This window comes from Prionailurus viverrinus, chromosome D2 (genome assembly GCF_022837055.1).
Source record: "Prionailurus viverrinus isolate Anna chromosome D2, UM_Priviv_1.0, whole genome shotgun sequence".
NCBI classification, from domain to species: Eukaryota; Metazoa; Chordata; class Mammalia; order Carnivora; family Felidae; genus Prionailurus; species Prionailurus viverrinus.
In genome coordinates this window covers 47,969,981-47,988,707 of record NC_062571.1, presented here as the reverse complement: position 1 = coordinate 47,988,707, position 18,727 = coordinate 47,969,981, and the positions used below count along the sequence as shown (strand labels likewise).

Here is an 18,727-nt window from a genome sequence, read left to right as displayed (position 1 = left end):
ATCGTTGGCCACAGGCAGAGTCATAAAAACAAACCTATCTAACCACACGATGTCAGAAGAAGAGGGTCCATAAGCCACTCCCTGGTAGGAAATGTGCTGTACTTGTAGAGTCAAAATCTCCCAGAGTGACCTGTGCTGGGTCTCAGGCTGAGACTCTCCTTCACCGGGAAGGCTGTTTGAGGCACTGAGGCAATCAGGGTAATTAACTCAATGGGACCCTGGTGGTACCCAACAGTTAGATGGCTTCCCAGAGGGAGTAATTTATGAACAGAAGGAAATCTGGCCTGTCTTCTTTGTCGATTTTCCCCACATCCTTAATTACTGTCAGTATTGCCTGGCTGGTCTGATTTTCTCCCCATAGCCCCGCCATGCACAATTACCCAGCATTGGGCATTTCAAAGAGTGCCATCAACTGGAGTTTTAGTTATGCACCTAATACATTTTGAATTCAGAGTGCTGAGATTTTGTAATCGGGATCACAAATCAGGAAAATGTGTCTCTGAAGGCCTTCAAGCCATAAATGTTCATTTCTAGTTGGGAGGGAAAAAACACCAAACCACCACACCCCAAATTAATTTTATTAGCTGGTCTGATGGGGAAAATAAAACACATTCTTGAGTACTTGCAGGATGGGGTTTGTTTTAAACCTGAGGTTTCTGGTGCTCTGTAGTCGGGCCTTCAGAAATGACAGCGGCCATTTTAATGGGGCAGAACAAACCATTAGTCTTGCTAATAGAGTCACCTCATTGTGAGATAAATTTGCCGTGCAACAGCTGAAGGCCGTAAAACCATTCCAAAGCACTTTTTGCCCATGGATGGTTTCCTGAAGAATTTATGTTGTTGTGTCCTGCCCTCGTTTATTCACGTCTGTGAGCTCACTGCCGTAATGACAAAATCAAATTACTGAGTGGGCTTTTATCCTCAAACACAACTTTGTCAGCCCCTTTTATTGCCCATGTCCAGCCTTTGGCAGATGAGGTAGAGTTTTAGTAAGCTGACTTTTGGGGGTTTATTTTCTTTCCTAAACTGCTGCCTTCTCTAGTGGATTTCATTCTTTCCAACAGTGGTCCTCCTACAGAGGGAGGATGTAGCACTAGTGAGGAGATGCTGGGATGGCAGCCAATCACCTGCTGTTGGCCACACAGACCTTTATAATAATTCTGTGACCTGATTAGAGGATCCTGTCCATGCCAGCCACTGGGCTAGGCTTTCTACCCACATCGTCACCTCTTGTTGAGTCAGGACTTCACTCTAGTCCTATTGGGCTTCAGAACCTGTGGCCAGCATGGTGGAACACTACCCCTCTAGTAACAGATTGAAAGGTAATAAGCAGTAATGATTAGGGCACCAGTACCCATCCAATCCACCTCTGCCAAGGTGGCGCCCATGATTACACCCATTTAGGCAGTGGGGAAACCAGCACTCTGAGCATTTAAGTCATTTTGCAAAAGGTCATGCAGCTTGTAAGAAGCAGATCTGGGACTTGCCTGACTCCAACCAGTGGGCTGTAGTCACTTGGTTACACTAAGTGGCTTTTTAGAAAGCGCACTGGTTACACTAAATGGCCCCTTGGGTGACAGCTGCACTAGGGCTGTACCTGGCTGGTTGAGAGGATGAACCGGTTACTCATCAGGTATGTTTCATCCGTGAACATCTCAGGCAACTCCTTGCACATGTCCCGGGCCAGCTCCCGCAGCCCCAGCAAATGATTGTCGATGGCCATCCCTGTTATGGCCTGGGTAGTTAGGGACAAAGAACAGGACATAAGAATGGGCTCCCCTGCCCTCCCCCTTCTCTCTAGTCCACAATGCTAATGGTGACTGCAAGGGTCAAGGCTTGCACTTACCCAGTGCTTGCTGCAGACAGTGGGTGTCGGTGGCCACCCAGGACTGACCACTTTATTACTCAGCCTCTGCTTCTTGGACCCTTCCTATGTGCACAGGGCGAGTCCAGAGCAGGCTGGGTTCTAACATGAGCATGTCTGAGTTAAAGGTCTATGAGTCTGAGTATCCTTCACCTCTCAACCCCAGCATGGTCACCGCTCTAAGTGGAAGAGGTGGGCCAGGCCATCCCCAGTAACTTCATAGGTAGGAGAAGAGTTTGGGGAGAAGGATGGGTTCTGTGCCCTGTGGACGGATGGGGAGGGGTGCCCTGGGATATCACTGGACAGACTCTCACCACAACTAATACTTTATCCTCCAGCAGAAGTCCAATGAATGAGTGATAAAGGACATTAAGGTCTGTTTCTAAATCTTGGTTGCTATTTCATGGGCCCAGAATCAGCTCAACTAAACTGGATTATAATCTAAGAAATCATTTTGAGACAGAAACTAGACATCTTAGCAGAGGCTCAGCTGATGTTTGCAAGAGGAAAGTTTGTTGAATGTAAAAAGATTTTTTTCTTTTTATAAGACACTTGAATTCTTATCAAAGGATAAAATATAGCAGTGGGGACTCCAGGATTTCTATGGAAGAGGAACTCAGAAGTGGTGGTGTGGCCGGTAGTGGGGCCAGGGCACTCATTTCATATCCTTCCCGCTTGAGGTGGCGTGTGTAGCATGCACACTGGTTTCACTTGGATTACATGTTTATTTGGGGCAATTATGGGAAGTGATGGAGACTTGGGGGCCACCTCTGGCCTATAGTAGTGACCTCTGGGTCCACATCAGGGTAATTGTAAATCATAGGGGGTTCACAGTTGCATAAGATGCCCAGTTAGTTGTTAGAGCCCCAGCGAGGAGGAAACCTCCATCACAATGAACTCTGTTCAAGTTTACAAGGCACGCTTTGGGATTTGACAACTGTTCTTTCTCAGTACAGAATGAACGTATAAAGATGACCCAGAGGCCCCAGTCTCTTCCAGTGCACCTAATTATAGGTTAAAAGACATGTCACACAACCTCAGCTCACTTTAGATGTGCCCCGTTAGAACAGAGGGGAAGAACTATGAGCCTATCTTTGAAGTGGGCGTACTTCTAATTTCTCTGGTTACCTCTGTGTCATCGCTGATTGGTGGCAGATCTGGAGAAGCAGCCACTCTCTGCAGCAGCCACCCACCCGTCTTCACCACCTCAAGCTCACTGTGGCAACTGGGGTTGATTTAACAGAGTGTTTGGATTAAGGCCACAAGTAGTAATGAGTAGAATGATTCATCACTCAGTCTTTCATTCATTCAGGGAATCTTACTTGAGCACCCACTGTGTGCCCAAGCTACTGGGTGCTGGGAGTGTGCGTGCTATGAAGGAAAAGCGTAAGGTGCTGTGAGAGTCTGTGATGGGGCATCTGGCGCACACCTGCTCCTTCACTGGGATGTCCTTTCTCCACAACCATTCCCAAATACACCAGCCAGGGAGCCGGAGCTGCCTTTGCTTCTTTCCCCCATCCCTTACCCCATGTCACCAACCAGGCACCAGATTAACCTTCAAAGCATCCTTATAGCTCTTTCCTTCCCACCCCATCTCTTTTATTTAGCTGTTCCCACAACTTAAAATAGTTAACACAGCAGAAACCTAGGGCAATGCTCTAGAGGATTTTTTTAAAGTTTTTTTTAATGTTTATTTATTTATTTGAGAGAGAGAGAGAGAAAGCGAACAGGAGAGGTAGAGAAGGAAAGAGAGAATCCCAAGAAGGCTCTACACTGTCAATGCAGAGCCGGATGTGGGGCTCGAACTCACGAACTGTGAGACCATTGCTTGAGCCAAAATCAAGAATCAGAGGTGAGGCACCTGGGTGGCTCGGTTGGTTAAACATCTGACTTCAGCTCAGTTCGTGATCTCATGGTACGTGAGTTCTAGCCCTGCATTGGGCTTTCTACTGTCAGTGCAGAGCCAGCTTCAGATCTTCTGTGCCTGCCTCTCTCTGCCCCACGTCTGCTCGACTTTATCAAAAACAAATACACATTAAAAAACAAATTAATTAATTAAAAAGGAGTCAGATGCTTAACTAACTGAGCCACCCAGGCACCCCAGAATGATTGTCAGTTAATATATTGATCACCAGTGCAAGTAGTAGTTTATCCTCTGTTGTTTGTGTGCAAATGATGGCTCTGCCATGCTAGAAAATAAACTATTTCTCTAAATAAGGGAACATTTTCCTTAAAATTTTGATTTCACTATTAATTTTCAGCAAAGCCTTTTTATTCATAGGCAATATGAATAAATAGAAAATAAGAAGGCAAAACCAGCCCTTGGTGGGAATAAATACTGCCTCACCTGCGATCATGCGAGGTGTGCAAGCCACCCCAGTTTGCCAGGCTTGGCCACCATCTCTCACATTTGACTTCTCTTGTATAAACTCTAAAGTGCTATAACATATTTGCTATTATTATCATTTTTTTTTTCAAAGACCATTCGTCGTATTCTTGTAAAATCCATGTAAAAACAACTGCTCTGTTGGGGCACCTGGGTGGCTCAGTTGGTTAAGCATCCAACTTCAGCTCAGGTTATGATCTCGCAGTTTCTGAGTTTGAGCCCTGCATTGGGCTCTCTGCTGTCAGCACAGAGCCCACTTCAGATCCTCTGTCTCCATCTCTCTCCCTCTCCCCCACTTGTGCTCCATCCCTCTAAAAAATAAATAAACATTAAAAAAAAAAAAAGAGTGCCATGTTATCTAGTATCTAAAAATAAGAAAAAGGAGGCTCTGAGAGGCATGGCCTTGGCCAAGGCACTGGGCCCAGCTCCTACCCAGGTCCTGTGCCACGGCCCTACTCTTGAAGGCCCCGCTCTGGGCACAGCCCACAGTCATGAGTTCACCTGAGAGGGGGCGCCACATCACTCACCATGACTGTGTACTCAGTCTGGGCTCGGATGGCATCCTTCAGGAGCAGCAGCTTCTCTGAAGCCTGTCGACAAACCAGAGATGGGGCTTTAAAGGGCTACTCAGTGGCAAGCTAAAGGAGCTGGTTGTCATGGAGCCCAGCCAACAGGCAGCCCACCGCTGCCCCTCTGGCCTCCTGGAGACTCTTTAGACAGAGCAGGACTTACCGGCACAGCAGCCTTGTGGTCAGTGATGGCTCTCACAAAACTCAGCGCCTCTGGAGTTGCCGATCGAATGTTGTCCACGCGGCCCTCCTGGAATCGGCGAATGGACGCGCTCTCATAGGTGGGGACGAGTCTCCTGTGGAGCCTGCATAAGATGCAAGATGAATGGCAAATGGTGATGCAGTCTCAGGAAACCATAAACGTTGAAAGAAAAATAGCCTCAGCAGGCTTTATTTTTACGGTCCTGACTCTACTTGGCATAGTATTTCATTTTAATGTTAATAGAATTCTGGAGGAGATTTCCCAAAGAGTAGTGTCGGGGAGTCGCTAATATGACTTTCATACATTTGGTGACACTGTGTGGTTATAAAATAAAGAAGTGACTGGTAACTTTTCAAAAAAACCCCGTCTGGTGGGGAACCTAGAATTTTCTTCAAGATCTGATGAGTGTTTGATTAATAGCACAGAATGGAATAATTGTGCAATTAATCATTCACACCCTTGAGGGAATCCTGTTTTATTTAGAACAATTCAAGCGTGACCTACGGATGGAGGCAGGGAGGGGGCTTCAGTGGTCATGAGTGGAAACTGCAGCACAGGACCGCCTGTCCAGGGGCAGCACCCGTGGGCACCATGGCTGTGCCTCTCCTCCCTGACGTCTGGGACAGGAGCCACTCCCCACACCAGCCAGGGAAAGTCCTTTCATTAGGCATGTGAGCCGTGAGCACTCCTAGGCTTGCATACCTGGCTGGCACACATCTTTCTCACCAGTCAGTAAAGTCTTTGGTGTTGGGGGTGGGGAGGAGAAAGACACAGAATCACAGAGGGGCAGTGACAGCCCAAAGTCACATACAAGTCATGGTCCTGCATCTTGGCCTTGTCAGGGCATGTACCTCCCATGCTGGGTAAGCTCTAGGAGGAGAAAGGCCAAGTCTGATTCAGCACAGTGCTTTGTCCTGTAACTCGGTGAGAAGGTCAATCAACTTCCTGTACACTTATGCCTCATTTCCCCAAGGAGAAAGGACTCTGGCAGGGAGCTCATTTCTTCTATCTCTATGGCCCCAGGAGGCAAACGCCATGCTGAGCACAAAAGTAGATGCCATCACTGGCTAATCACTGATCAACCCCAATTTAGGCAGCTTCCAGGCTTCTGTAGACTCTAGGGGCAGATTAAAAAAATATTTTTTGTTATGGCTTAGACTCTTGAAGAATGTTCTCCATGAGAAGCAGAGAAGCCCTATTTGGGCTACTCACAGGAGCCTTTGGCCACATCCACTGCTGGCCACATCCAGTGCAACAAAGATCATTAAGGGTGGAGGAGGCGGAGCTCTGTACAGGGTCCACTAGCCACCTCCTAGATTTGGGTCCGAAGTGCTCTCTGAACTAACACCTGCCGGCATCTCTGGTTGTGGTTCCAGCAGAAGCTTGACCTCATGGCCCATTTCAGCCATGTGCCAGTATCAGAATGGCGACTGTGGTTCCAGACACCAGGACCTGCCACAGCTCAATGCCAGTGAGGCCTTTGTGTCCCCACGATGAGCACAGACCTCGTGTGGGGTGATATCAGCCTTCCCCAAGGAGTCCAATGCTCTGAATGGCCGTAGCCACTTCCCTTCCCTGTGAGTTACCACCCCTCCAGGGGAAACTGGGATCTGGGTTGCTGTGTCCACGCGAGTGCTGTCAACCCTTGCCCCAGCCTTATCGCAAGGTCACTTTATGCTCCCCCCCCACCCCCCCCACCCCCCGTATATGGCAAAATGCAGGCAAGTCCTGGTGGGGTAGTGCTATTTATCACCTATGCCTGCTGATGAGTGCTGCTCCAGGAGCACTGGAGCCTGCAGGAGCCGGCCTTGTCTTTAGGATGATCCACTTTGCATTTTAGTTTCAGCCTCCTATCAAAGACTGCTTGGGCTCCCTGCCTTCAACCCTTACTCCCTTACTCCCTACTTTGCTGCCAACACAGGGCTACCACCACAGGGACTTCTCTAAGCTGCAGACCTGACTGTGCCGCCCCCCAGATAAAACTCCTGTCATGTATTCTCACATCTGTGACTCAGCCCCTGATGCCTACTCTGTGCCGGGTGTGTGAGAGATACCCAGAGTGTCAGGCTTAGGAGAGACAGGCTAGAAAACAAAAATCAACAAATCAACAAACAAGGTAGCTCACACAAACAACAACTGCTATGAAAGAAAAAGAGGACACAATGGGATAGGCTAGAGAGCTGGATGGCAAGGGCCTGAGGTGGCTGCTTTAGATAAGGGGGTCAGGGCAGGCCTCTGAGAGCTGACACCAGAGCAGACCCCGGCAGAGGGGAGGAGGTGGCATGTGAAGAGTGGTGATGGCAACGGGTGGGTGGGCGGAGGCACAGCCAGAGCAAAGGGCTTGGGAGGAGGGCCCCAGTAGAGGCCAGTTCACAGGGAGACTTTCTAAGCCTGGACTTTGTTCTAAACATGGTGGAAAACCATTGGGAGGGTTCAAGGTGGTGAGTGATAGGATCTGATTTGCATATTTCAACGTTTTGCAAAGATGGGAGTGGAGGCAGAGACCCTGGGGGAGCATGCTGCAGTTAAGCAGCACCAGATGATGGGGGCGGGGGAGGGGCCGATGGTGATGGAGAGGGAAAATGGGGGGTGGGGGGGAGAGGTTCTGAGAGACATCTGGAGGATGACATGGTGCTGTCACGGGTGGGGAATGAGAGACAGGGACAAATCAAAGATGAGTTCAGATTCTTTGACTTGACCCACAGTGGGCGGGGGTGGGGGGTATGCTGGTTCCATGTCCTTATAAAGAAACAGGGCACAGCCAGAGGCTGGGTGAGGGCAAGAGTAGGAGCGGCCTCCATCACCCGCGTTGTTAGCTCAGTGTTCTGGCGCTTTGAGCTCTGTGCACCTGTGCCATCACTCGGGCAAATTCCTGACTTGATGTCTTTCCTTCTCTTTTCTGAGACTGGATTCACACTCTGATGAAGTGGCACCTTCTTCCATGCAGCCTGCTCTGGTCCTCCCATCTCCTAGGCCCACAGGAAGTCACTCCTCCCTCTAGGATGCTTCTAGACTCTAGAGTCTAGGGCAGCTTGTCAGTCAGCCCACCTGGGCAGCGTCATTCCGCCAGCAGGCTTTGCTCACCTGTAGAAGGCCAGCTGGAGGGCCACCTGAATGAAGGCATCAGGGCTGCATTTCTGCTTCTTAATGAATGTTTTTCCGAAGATGTCAAACTTATAAACAGTAAAGTCAAGATTCTTTACTATTCTGTGGCAGAAGAAGAAGAGGTGCTATTACATGTAAAATGGAATGCACACACCACAAAGTCTAACTAAGTTGCTCAAGCTTGGTGTACAACCTAGTGCTCTGGAAGTTGAGGACACAGTCCTTGCCCACCAGGAACATATCGGGTGTCAGAGACAGGCCTTGACATACAGAAGTGGCAGAGGGCATGCCAGACCAGGGATCCCTGAGCTGAAGGTGAGGCTTGGCCAGGCAGGGCAGTGGCCCTGTTCTGGTGGTAGGGGAGGGGCCTGGGAGCACAGGGGCCTGAGAGGCATTTGCATGGGCAGGGAGAGCAGTGTCCTCAAACAAAATCCTAGAAGCCTCTTGCCCACAGAAGCAGGCCTGAAGGAGGCCATTCATTTGACCTGTTTGGGAAGGTGTGTCCCACATTGTCAGACTCTTTTGGCATCCTGGCTATTCTGCCAGACTGGGCATGTCACCTTTGCCCAGGGAAAAGCCTATTTCTGAGATGGCTGTAAGCCATGTCTCTTCACAGAGACTCTTCCCTGTTGTGTTATGAGAGGAAGACCTGGGGCCTCCCTGTTGGTCATGGCCACCCCAGCAAGGGCTGCTCTTCTTGGCTTGGCCGCTGACTATAAACCCCAGGAACTATTACTGAGCCTCTCATGGCATGCCCAGGTCCTTACTGCCCATGAGTCACTGTCAGAGTAACAGGTAGATACCCTGAGTCTACACTGAGACCCTTGAGTACCTGTCATCCCCTATTGACCAGTCTCTTCCTTCATGAGTTTGGGGTCTGGGCTGATTGTCCATTGCAACATGGTCCGGCAGGGTCCACATCATCTGTCCACTGGCCATAAGTGAACACAGAGCCTTGGGCAGGCAACCCCAAGCCTCCATGCACATACTTCCTCAGGTCGCAGATGCTGCCTGCCTGCCCTTCCTTGAGCTATTCCCCCTTCCTCATGGGAGCTCAGCTCTCGGTGGGGCCATGTCAGGTTCTGGGGACCCATGGAGGCTCACCCCTCAGTCCAACCTGTTAGTCAACTGTCTCTAGACAGGCTGAGTTCATGGTCACACAGCCACCTGGAAACCTCTTGCCCAGGCCCTGCCCACACAGACACTGCTCCCTTCCACAGGTGGCCCAGGACCCCCAAGGCTCCTCCTGCTTTCTCAGCTTCAGGCCTCTCCTGGTTCCCCACTTCTGAAAAGAAAACTTCAGGGGCCCCATTCAGATCTCTGAAAATGAGTGGGGGTTTTCTCCACCCAGGACTTGCCAGTCTACCAACTCACTCTCCTAGAGGCCTGCTCATCCCAAGAACAGCCCCGTAAGGTTGTGATATCAGCACCATTTGTAGATGAACACCTGGGGCTTCTCCCACTCTCCTGCCACAGCCAGTCATCCTCCACATCCTCCAGCCTGCAGTGGCCTTGCCCTTTCTACCCTTCAAGCCTGGCCATGATCTGTCCCACTCACCCATGCGCTTCCCATAATCTCCTCACTGGCCCCCTGAACCCCCCTGCTCAAAACCCTCCAGGGGCTTTTCACCACTGAAGGACAGCTTCCAGGTCCCATAACACAAGAACAGCAATGTATTCACGATGTGGCCTCAATGTCCCTTTAGTGCCTCAGTTCTGCCAATTCTCTCAGTTGCTGGTTTCCAGGCCAGCCTGGATCTTCTATGAACCTGTACAAGCTTGAACAAGCTGCCTTTCTGCCTCTTCTCCCCTGCCTGCACCATGAACTCCTATCCATCCTTCAAGGCCCATCGTGGCAAAGCCCTCCCACAATGTCCTGGTAGAATTCCACTCCTGTAGCCTCTGTGAGTTCGGGTCTGTATGCCTTTCCCTGGTTTTGGCATTTTATTGTGTCACACGTTTTGGTCTGAGGGTCTCCTTCCTCCACTGAAGCATGGACAGCAGGCTCCGTGGTATATTCATTTTGGTGTCCTCAGCCTTTCCACAGTCCTGGCACACTTAAAATTCTGTACATGTCTAATGAATGAGTGAATGAGTGAATGAATGAATCATGCTTACTTACCGAATGAGGGAATGAACAACCAAGGTCCGGATCTAGTTGCCAGCCTACAGCTCACTCCACAACTTGCCACCGTTCTAGTGCTGGCCCACCCAGAGATGCCCAGACCCATCCTGGGTCCTCCTGCATGGTCCCGTTAGGGCCTTGACTGCCTCCCTCCTCTTGGGAAAAAAGGCCCCCTTGTCAAGTTGCAGTGTAAATTCAAGCAAATCAAAATAGCTTGGATTCAAATGACCTATGCAAACCAATTGTTTACTACTCCCCCCAAAAGCAAGGGGATGATTTCCCCGTCTTGACTCTGCTCAGTCAGGTGAAACCCACGAAAAAATAGCTCCATGTTTGCATTTTATGGAAATGATGGATACTCCAGCAAGGTTATTTCCCAGAGAGTTGTAACTCCCCTTTAGTTTGAATACATTTCCATGATGGGGGTGGAAGGGAGTAGTGCAGGTGGGCAAGGGGAGGCAAAGAGCTGGGGTCTTTAGAAACTTCCAGGTTGCCTCTAGATATCCAGCCTGGATAGAGGGGGTTGTGGTGAGGTGGTAGCAATCCCCCTAAAAGAGACTTGGACTTTGTACCGTTGAAGTTTTTCTGCTGAGGAGGCTAAGAGGCCTTGAATTTCCGGGGAGCATTTCCAACGCAGCCTCCTGGGGGCCGGGAGCTCGCTGACAGAGTCGGCTCGGACCAGCTTCTGGCTGCTCTTCACCCTGCAGACAGAGAGAGGTGACCTCGTGCGGCCCTTCCACATGCTGCGGGCTGCTGGCAGCATGCGTCTTAGCTATTGGAGTTTCAGTGGGTCTGAGCTGTCCCTGGAAACACAGACTGAGGGTCAGCGGAGCCACTCAAAGGAGCACGTGGCAGAGCCAGGATTCCAGCCAGTTCTGCCTGACTCCAGAGCCCCGTATTTCTTTTCACGCTTTCCCACTCCACCACTTTCCACCACTGACATTTATGAAACACTTGGAAGGAAATTGAAGAAGCAAATTGTGTTGTTTTGTCCATGAGGGCTTTTAGGGATCCTAAAGAGTTCTTAAATCATGGTAGAGATTTAGAACTTAGATTCAGAGAGAAGATTCTAGAAGGAGAGAATGGGTAAACCACAAACAGAGGAAAGGGGTCGGTGTGTTTAAGGGATAGAGAAGCACTCAGTCTGGCCGGCTTGGAAGCTAGGGAGAGAGACGCAGCCCAAGGGGATGGAAGGAGGTGGGACCTGCCCTCCGCTGTGCTGGGTCAAGCCAGCCCAGCCCTGACTCTGAACAGCACTAGATGTTGCTCTGGGCTTCACTGGGCCAAAGCAGGTGTTCCTTTTTGGCTGAGAATTCTTTGCCAAGCTTTTTTCTAACCGCCCCAAACCTGTTGTCCAGTCTGCCCCCCTCTGTCCATGGCAGATAAAGTGTATGATGTCAAGCTGGTTTTCAAACCCATCTTTTGCTAAGACACTTTCCGGACAAGTGTGCCCCACCCCCCCGACGGACACCCAAATTTTTCTTGGCCTAGCTTGGCAGCCCCTTGGCAGTCTGGCTTTGACTTCTATGGCTGTTGCAAAGGGGCCCCGCCCCCAGACTCACATGTGTTTGAGCAGATGCTCTGTGCACTGCACCAGGACGATGCCGTCGAAAGGGGAGTGTTCGCACACCACACCACAGGTGCCGTCTCGGCTCACCACAAACTGCAAGAAGAAGAGGTGAGGCACGTCTGGTAGCGTCTGCATTTCAAACTGGCCCCTTGGCTCCAGGCCAGGCATCCTCAACCTCTCAGGGACCTCTCCTCCAGGGACACCAAAGCACATGATCTCCCCAAAAAGAATGCTTCTGGAAATTCCCAAGACCTGAGAATATGGGGGCCTCAAGGCAGCTCTGTCGTGTGACCTCCTTCCCAGAAATGCTCTGGGCAGTGAGGGTGGATCCCAAGGTTCCCTGGCTGAGGTAGCCCAGTGATTCCTGAGACCTCACACGGAAGCTGTACATACTTTGCTCAGGTCCTGGGCAAGTTCCTTCAGCTTCTGGTAAGCCCTGTTTCCCCATCACAGTGGGCACTGGGGCCACGAGCCTGTACAGCTTTGTGTGGTTATGTGTCTGAGTCCACCCTGTGTGTCTGGCTACCTTGGATTTTATTCCCAGGATCTAAACCAGTGTCTACCCCATAGTAGGTGCTCAGTGATTTTGTTGAATGAGTGACTGAAAGATAATGATTCAATTCGGATGGTGTGCAGATTCCTAGGGAGAAACAAATTGTCTCTTGGTGGGAGTGAAGGAAGGGTGTTCTGAGGATGCTCTGCTCCCTGCTGCCTGGGCTTCGAGTCAGGGACCCGGATTCCAGGTCTGCCATTGCCACCTGCCAGCTGGGAGACCTTTAACCAGACATTTCAGCTCTCTGGCTTCAGTTTGCTCCCCTTTAAAATGAATGCAATAAGGCCCAATTCACAGGATTGCTATGAGGATTAGAAAGAAAGTATAGGAAAGGTCCACAGGCACTGTAAAGATTTTACCAAGGCTGTACTTAGCCGACTTAGAAAAGGAACATACTCAGCATGTACAGAAGTGTTGTCAGAAAATAATGAGATTGAGATTTTATTGTTAAAGCATACCCCAGATAAAGTGGGGCTGCCTATAGCGGCTCAGCACAGCATCACACTCAAGAGAGTCTGGTCCACCGTCCATAAACAAACAAGCAAACAAACAAGCTATTGACATTTTTACTGATACTCTTCCAGGATGCTGTAACAATCACACGTGAGCTGACTCTCCTTCATGTCTTGCCCAGTCTCTCACATCACGTGCCGGTGACCCGAAGCTTTCCTCCCATTCTTCAATCTTCCCACGTCATCTTTCTCAAAACTCAACCCTCGCAGATTCTTTTCTCTTTTCCCCAACATCCCCTGCTTTCCTGTCCTGAGACTAGCTCTTGATCCTTTCAGTTCACGTCCCTGGGAGCCTCTTTGGCTCCTCCAGCTCACCTGATCATCTGTCCTGCCCGTGGAAAGAGCCCAGAGGTGGGCACAGTCACCCATGTGAGGCAGGAGGGGAAGGCTGTGCCCACTCATGCATTAGTGATTTTCTGTCCCTGTCACTAAAAGAAAGGAAGGAAAACGGTGCCTTTTAAAAACCACTCCCAAGGCTTGCTATGTTTCCGGTCCTGTACATCCATTATATCATTTCTCTCCCACAGCTGCTCCATGAAAGATTACAAGCCATTAGCACCACTGGTGGAGGCTGAGACAGCCAGCACAGCAGCAAGAGAACTCATCAGGAATAGCAGAATCAATATGCAAACCAATAAAAAAGGATAACCAGAACGTAGGGGCCAGAGAAAGCGGAAAATGAGATGTTGCCTAGAAATGCTTCTCAGTGTGAGCAATGTTAGCCCAAAGCATAGAGATCGTTGGCTATTTAATATGGTCATTATGAAAGTGATGTCCCTCACCTTATAGTGCGTGAAGGGAGATAGGGAGTGAGCCCCAGGTCTGACCCAGAGGTCCCACATGCCTGGCACAGGCTGCAGGAAGGTTAGGGGTTTGAGTTGGGTTCGGGCACTTGCTCCAGAGAAGCATCCTGGCCAGTCCAGGGGCTGACACCAGCAGCACATTTCCAGTGCCTTCAGCTCCCTTGGCCCCCGATGCAGCATCCTGGGTAGCACAGGCCAGCGAGGCAGCCTGCTGGATGTGAGCATGTGCTGGCTCGGGCCCCTGGCCACGCCACTGGGGAGGCTTACCTGCAGGGACTTGTCGTACCAGCGGTTCGCCCCATTCTTGCTACAGCCTCCGCCGTGAAGGAGCTGAAGTGCCCTGTTGGTGTCGCTGAGCTCCATGCCTCCCGGGGCATCCAGGCATACCAGGCAGATGCAGCGTTCAATCATGTCCAGTGCATCCCGGTTGGTGGAGTCTGAGGGCCAGGCAAACAAGGCCTTATCACCTACCCCCAAACCCTAGGCTTGAGGTCCCCTCCACGGAGTGTCACATATCACAGGCGACACCCAGCCCTTGAGACAGTCCCGACCCCTCTTTGAACCCCAGAGGGTGGGTGGTGAAGTCAGCCAGACTGTCCTGAGCTTCTGTGCGAATCCCAGCAGCCGGCTCACTCTCAGGGTCTCTGCGAGAGTCCCACTCACTCTTCATCTGTGGCCAGTTCTGCCCCTGGATGGGTGGTCACTGGCCCTGCCTTCTAGGATGAGGGGGCTCATGCAGGGCCTTCTCCATGGATGTTAGACCCACTGGCCAGATTTTGCCAGGGGAGGAGCTCCAATTCCCCCATCCAGCCGCACCCCCACCCACCCCACTGTGGCACTTAAGAGCCACATGTGGCACATAGGCATGTTTATTTGTCCTGAACTACAGTTTTTGAACATTAGTTGCTGAAATTTAAAAATCAGTCAGTTTCACATGAAAAGCTGAAGGGAGGGATTCAAGGTGTTGCCCTCCCTGCCCTCTGCCACCTCGGCAGTTATTTCAATGCAGAGGGCAGATGGAAGGGACAGGCTGCCCCAAAGCCATATGCGGGTGAGCCCATTGGGGCCATTTCAGGCATGTCACTAAAAGCCACTGAGTTGTGCAGGAGACATATCACCAAGGCAGCTCAGCTTCTCCATGGGGGACATTGGGCATGGGGTTTCTCTTGGAGTAGAGCTGGCCCGGCCAGATGGGCTGCCCTAGGCAGCCTCCTCCACCTCCACCACCTCCTCTATCCAGCCTTTTGGGCTGGATGCTGTAACAGGATGAAGTGCAGAGTTACCCCTCCCTCCAAGCCCCAGAGTATTCTATGCATGGAAGATGGGGTGCAAGGTATTTGGAGGCAAAGGGGCACTATGTGGCAGAGATTGCTAGCTGCAGATGGCAATATCCATTCTCCCTTTAGTCACAGAGTGCCTGGTTTTTGGTTGGCACAGGGAGAACCAGAACTCAAGCTACATTGCCCACTGCCAACAGCATTTAGAAACACAACGTGACAGCTTCTAAGAGAGCTCCTTAAAGATAACTAGCACATGCTCTTTGCCCCTCTTCCCACCTTCCTCTATCCACTGCTTGGAACACCGGTGTGATGGCTGGACCTCTAGCCTCCATTTGGACTATATGGATGCAGGGCCACATCCTTGCAGTGAGATGGAAGAACCCTAGACGCCATGTATTAGCTTTGGATGGCTTACTTCTGGTGTACACGAGAGAGAGAGAGAGAGAGAGAGAGAGAGAGAGAGAGAGAAACCTGTTTTCTTTAAGCCACTATTATTTTGGGCTTTCTGTCACACATGGCCAAATCTAATCCTAACTTATACCATCTGGTGATGTTGGGCTCAGATTCTCACACTGCAAGAATTGGCTGGAGCTGAGAAGCTGCACCCTTGGTTTATCATAGTCCTTTCTCATTCATTCAACCCCCTTGATCCCTGTGGGTATTGAAATTCGAGGTCCCTGTCTAGGAAGCTATTTGTCAGAGAGAAACATTCTGGGGGCCAAGGAGCCCTCCAAGATAACAATCAGGACCACCCCCACCCTGCTCCCTCTTGTCCCATTAAGGCAGGCACTTGGGCAGGCCCTGGTCCTGAGTGCTGGCTCTCCTATTTCCTGTAGTCAGCTGGAGTCCAAGCACACAGCCCTCTGCCTGTCCAGCCACACATACCTCTCTGCTCCTGCCCTTCCCCTCCTTATTGGGATCCATTTACTGATAGGTCAGAATTCTCTCTTTCAGAGCCCTTGGCTCTGGAAGCTTCTCTTCTTCCAGAGCCTCAAGCCAAAAATTATGCCCATCATCTCTCACAGCCATCTGGAAACTGCTTTTCTGAAGTCCAGGGAATGTGTGGGAGCAGGTGTGGCTTAGGTTCAGGATCTCCCCACAGCCTCTGTCCACCAGCCAGGTCCTGCCTGTGGGTTGGAGCCAGGCCAACAGCACCTTCCCCAGTCAATAGGAGGCTGAGTCTATATATAGCTTGATGCTGCCAACGGTAGTTTGTCCTTCCTTCTATCCATCTAGGGACCTGGGGTGGCCCTCGATAAGGTTCTGTCAGTTCCTCCTTGCTCTTAGCCTCACCCCAACCTTTCTGGACTGCACCCTCACTGGGATGTGTGGTGACTCTCCCCCACCCCAGTGGAGTAAGACTTGAGGGGGGCCGTTGTGCTGGGCACACAGATGTCAAGGCCACTTGGGTGTTGTCTGCTCTGCCCACATGATTTCTCCAGTTCATGAGAAGTGTCCACATATAATCTCATGTGAAGAGAGTCTGCAGTCCCCACCCATCCCCTCCCTCCCACTTCTTGCAAATCCCTCTTTGCAAGTCTTCCACTCCAGCGAGTCTTCCACTCTGGGAAGGAGGTTGACAGGCAAGCCAGCCCATCCCTGGGTCATCTGCTCCCCACTGCCTATCTAGATGAGGGCGTGGAGAGTACTGCACTTTCAGCACCGCTCTTGATCCCAATGGTTCCAGGATGACTCATTATCTTCCACATGGCCTCCTGGGATTTCCTGGAATCTGATCAACTTCAAGGCTTTAGGCCATGTCCTGAGGATCTAAAGATTTACCAGCTGAAGCCTTCGGGAATTGCCCTTCCCTCTACTCCTCAGTGTGGTGCTGTCACTGGGTTACCCTCTTCAACCTGAAATGACTTCTATTGCCCATGAAGTTGAATCTAAGTATAGCCCTTTGGGTCCAATGGCTCATCATGTTGCCCCTCTGGGGATCACTTCCCCTGAATCCCTGCATGGACCTCATACCTCCTGCTACTCCCTAGACACCTGGGCTCATTCATCTCTACATCATAGCATGTATGGGGGCTCCTCTCCTCCTCCACCTATCAGAGCTCCACTCATAAACACCTCCCAAGCTCCCCGATCCTCTAACAGGGCTGGTACTGTGCCTGGCATGGGGGGTGTGGCCCAGACAGAGTTCCTGCACTCCAGAACTCCTCATACCCAGAGCATTCTAGCTCAGCTGCTTGCTCGGGGCAGACAAGGAACCTCTGCTCTGTCCACCAGGCTGACCTCATATGGTGCCTGGGTTCAAGGCTGGACTGGTCCCCTCTATACCTGTTGTCTCCTATTGCACTGTGCATAACCCTACAGCAAAAGGCCCTGCTGCTGACCTCAGACCTCCCTATACTTTAAGCAGTCACTGCCAGTCCAGCTCCAGAAACCCTGATCTAGTCCACTCTCCCATGTCTGTGAGCTTGTAGAGGGTGAGGCCTGGGTCCCTAGTCCAGGTGGGCACAGGAAAATGTCCATGGAAGACAGTGGACTTGAGAGTGTATATAGACAGGTGAGGCTGAGATCTGTGTACACAGTGCAGAGTGGGAGCCTGGAGGAGTCCATCTGGCTAACAGGAAAGGTCAATGGCCTCTTGAGGGTGAGAAAACCACTACCCTCAGGGCATAGAGCCTCGTGGGATGGGAGAATGGTGAGAGATTGGGAGGGGATGGAGATTTGGAAGGGATTCCTCACCCTTTGCAAGGCTCCCAGGCCTGCCCTTCTCTGCTCCAATTGGAGTCCCTGCCAATGGCCCTGGTGCCCGGCCCTGCCCTGTGTGCTATTCTGGGGGTTCCTTTTGGCTCCCAGGCTGGCTGGTGACTTCAGAGAATGGAGAAGCCTTGGCCAGGCTGGGATCAGATTGAAACAGGCAGAGAGGAAGGGAAAAACGTGTCAGGAGGGAGATAACAGTGCTGGAAAAGGTTCTAAGGGCTGGGGTATAGACACCCAGGCTTATGGGTGGAGCTTTTGAGTGAGCAGACCACCCCAGGCTGCAGTTCATCTCCAGATTATAGGTAAAGGCATGCAAGATTTAGGTGAGGCTGAAAAAGTGCAGTGAAGTGATGCTATTAGCTAACCTTTGTTGAGCACCTACTATGTGCCAGGCATCTATTGAAGCCCTCATATTGATGAACATGAGATAGGCATTTTTATCATCCCCATTCACAGAGAAGCTAAATGTCTTGTCTAAGGTCACCCAGTAAATGGAGGGAAATAGACCTGATCTCAGGCGTGCAACCACAACGCCCAGGCTGGGAACAGATCATCAAGGGTTGTGAATGGCAGGATCCGGAATGTGGGTTTCATCTAGCAACAACAAGGAACCACCAAAGGATCTTGGGCTGGGGTTGATATGGTCAGAGCAGAGTCTAGGGGATGCCCAGCAGCTTGGGAAGGATGTGGGTCTGGAGGTCAGTTAAAGGGCCATGGGAATCCCCAATGCTGCATACCTTGGCCCTGTTGGTCATGTCTCAGTGAGCTCTGAGACCCCAGGCTGGGTATCTGCCTACACTAAAATTTCCTTGGAAATACCCCAAAGCCAAATTCCTTAGAATAGCCTCGAAGCTATTTCCTTAGAATAGCTCCCAAAGTGGAGCGGGCAGGCTATAGCTCCCCCAGGAAACTCAAGGCAGGCCTGTCCATCCAGGATGCTGGGGAGTAAGCCTAACACATCTGCGCAGGAGAGTGGAGGCTTTGCACACTCCTTCCCAGATGGACAACTTGAAGCAACAGACAAGGACATCTCCCCAGGCATC

General features: G+C 50.9%; 1 protein-coding gene across 1 annotated transcript in view; it reads right to left on the bottom strand.

Annotated features, from left to right (window-relative positions):
* The window catches only part of CHAT (choline O-acetyltransferase), a 41,916-nt gene that overhangs the window by 433 nt on the left and 22,756 nt on the right, over positions 1–18,727 (bottom strand). Inside the window, exons 7-13 of the mRNA XM_047825901.1 lie at positions 13,957–14,126; positions 11,814–11,914; positions 10,824–10,952; positions 8,106–8,228; positions 4,983–5,124; positions 4,778–4,840; positions 1,598–1,735 (exon numbers count right to left, since the gene is read on the bottom strand). Coding sequence (XP_047681857.1) covers positions 1,598–1,735; positions 4,778–4,840; positions 4,983–5,124; positions 8,106–8,228; positions 10,824–10,952; positions 11,814–11,914; positions 13,957–14,126 — 866 coding nt within the window. The remainder of the gene's footprint in view (positions 1–1,597; positions 1,736–4,777; positions 4,841–4,982; positions 5,125–8,105; positions 8,229–10,823; positions 10,953–11,813; positions 11,915–13,956; positions 14,127–18,727) is intronic.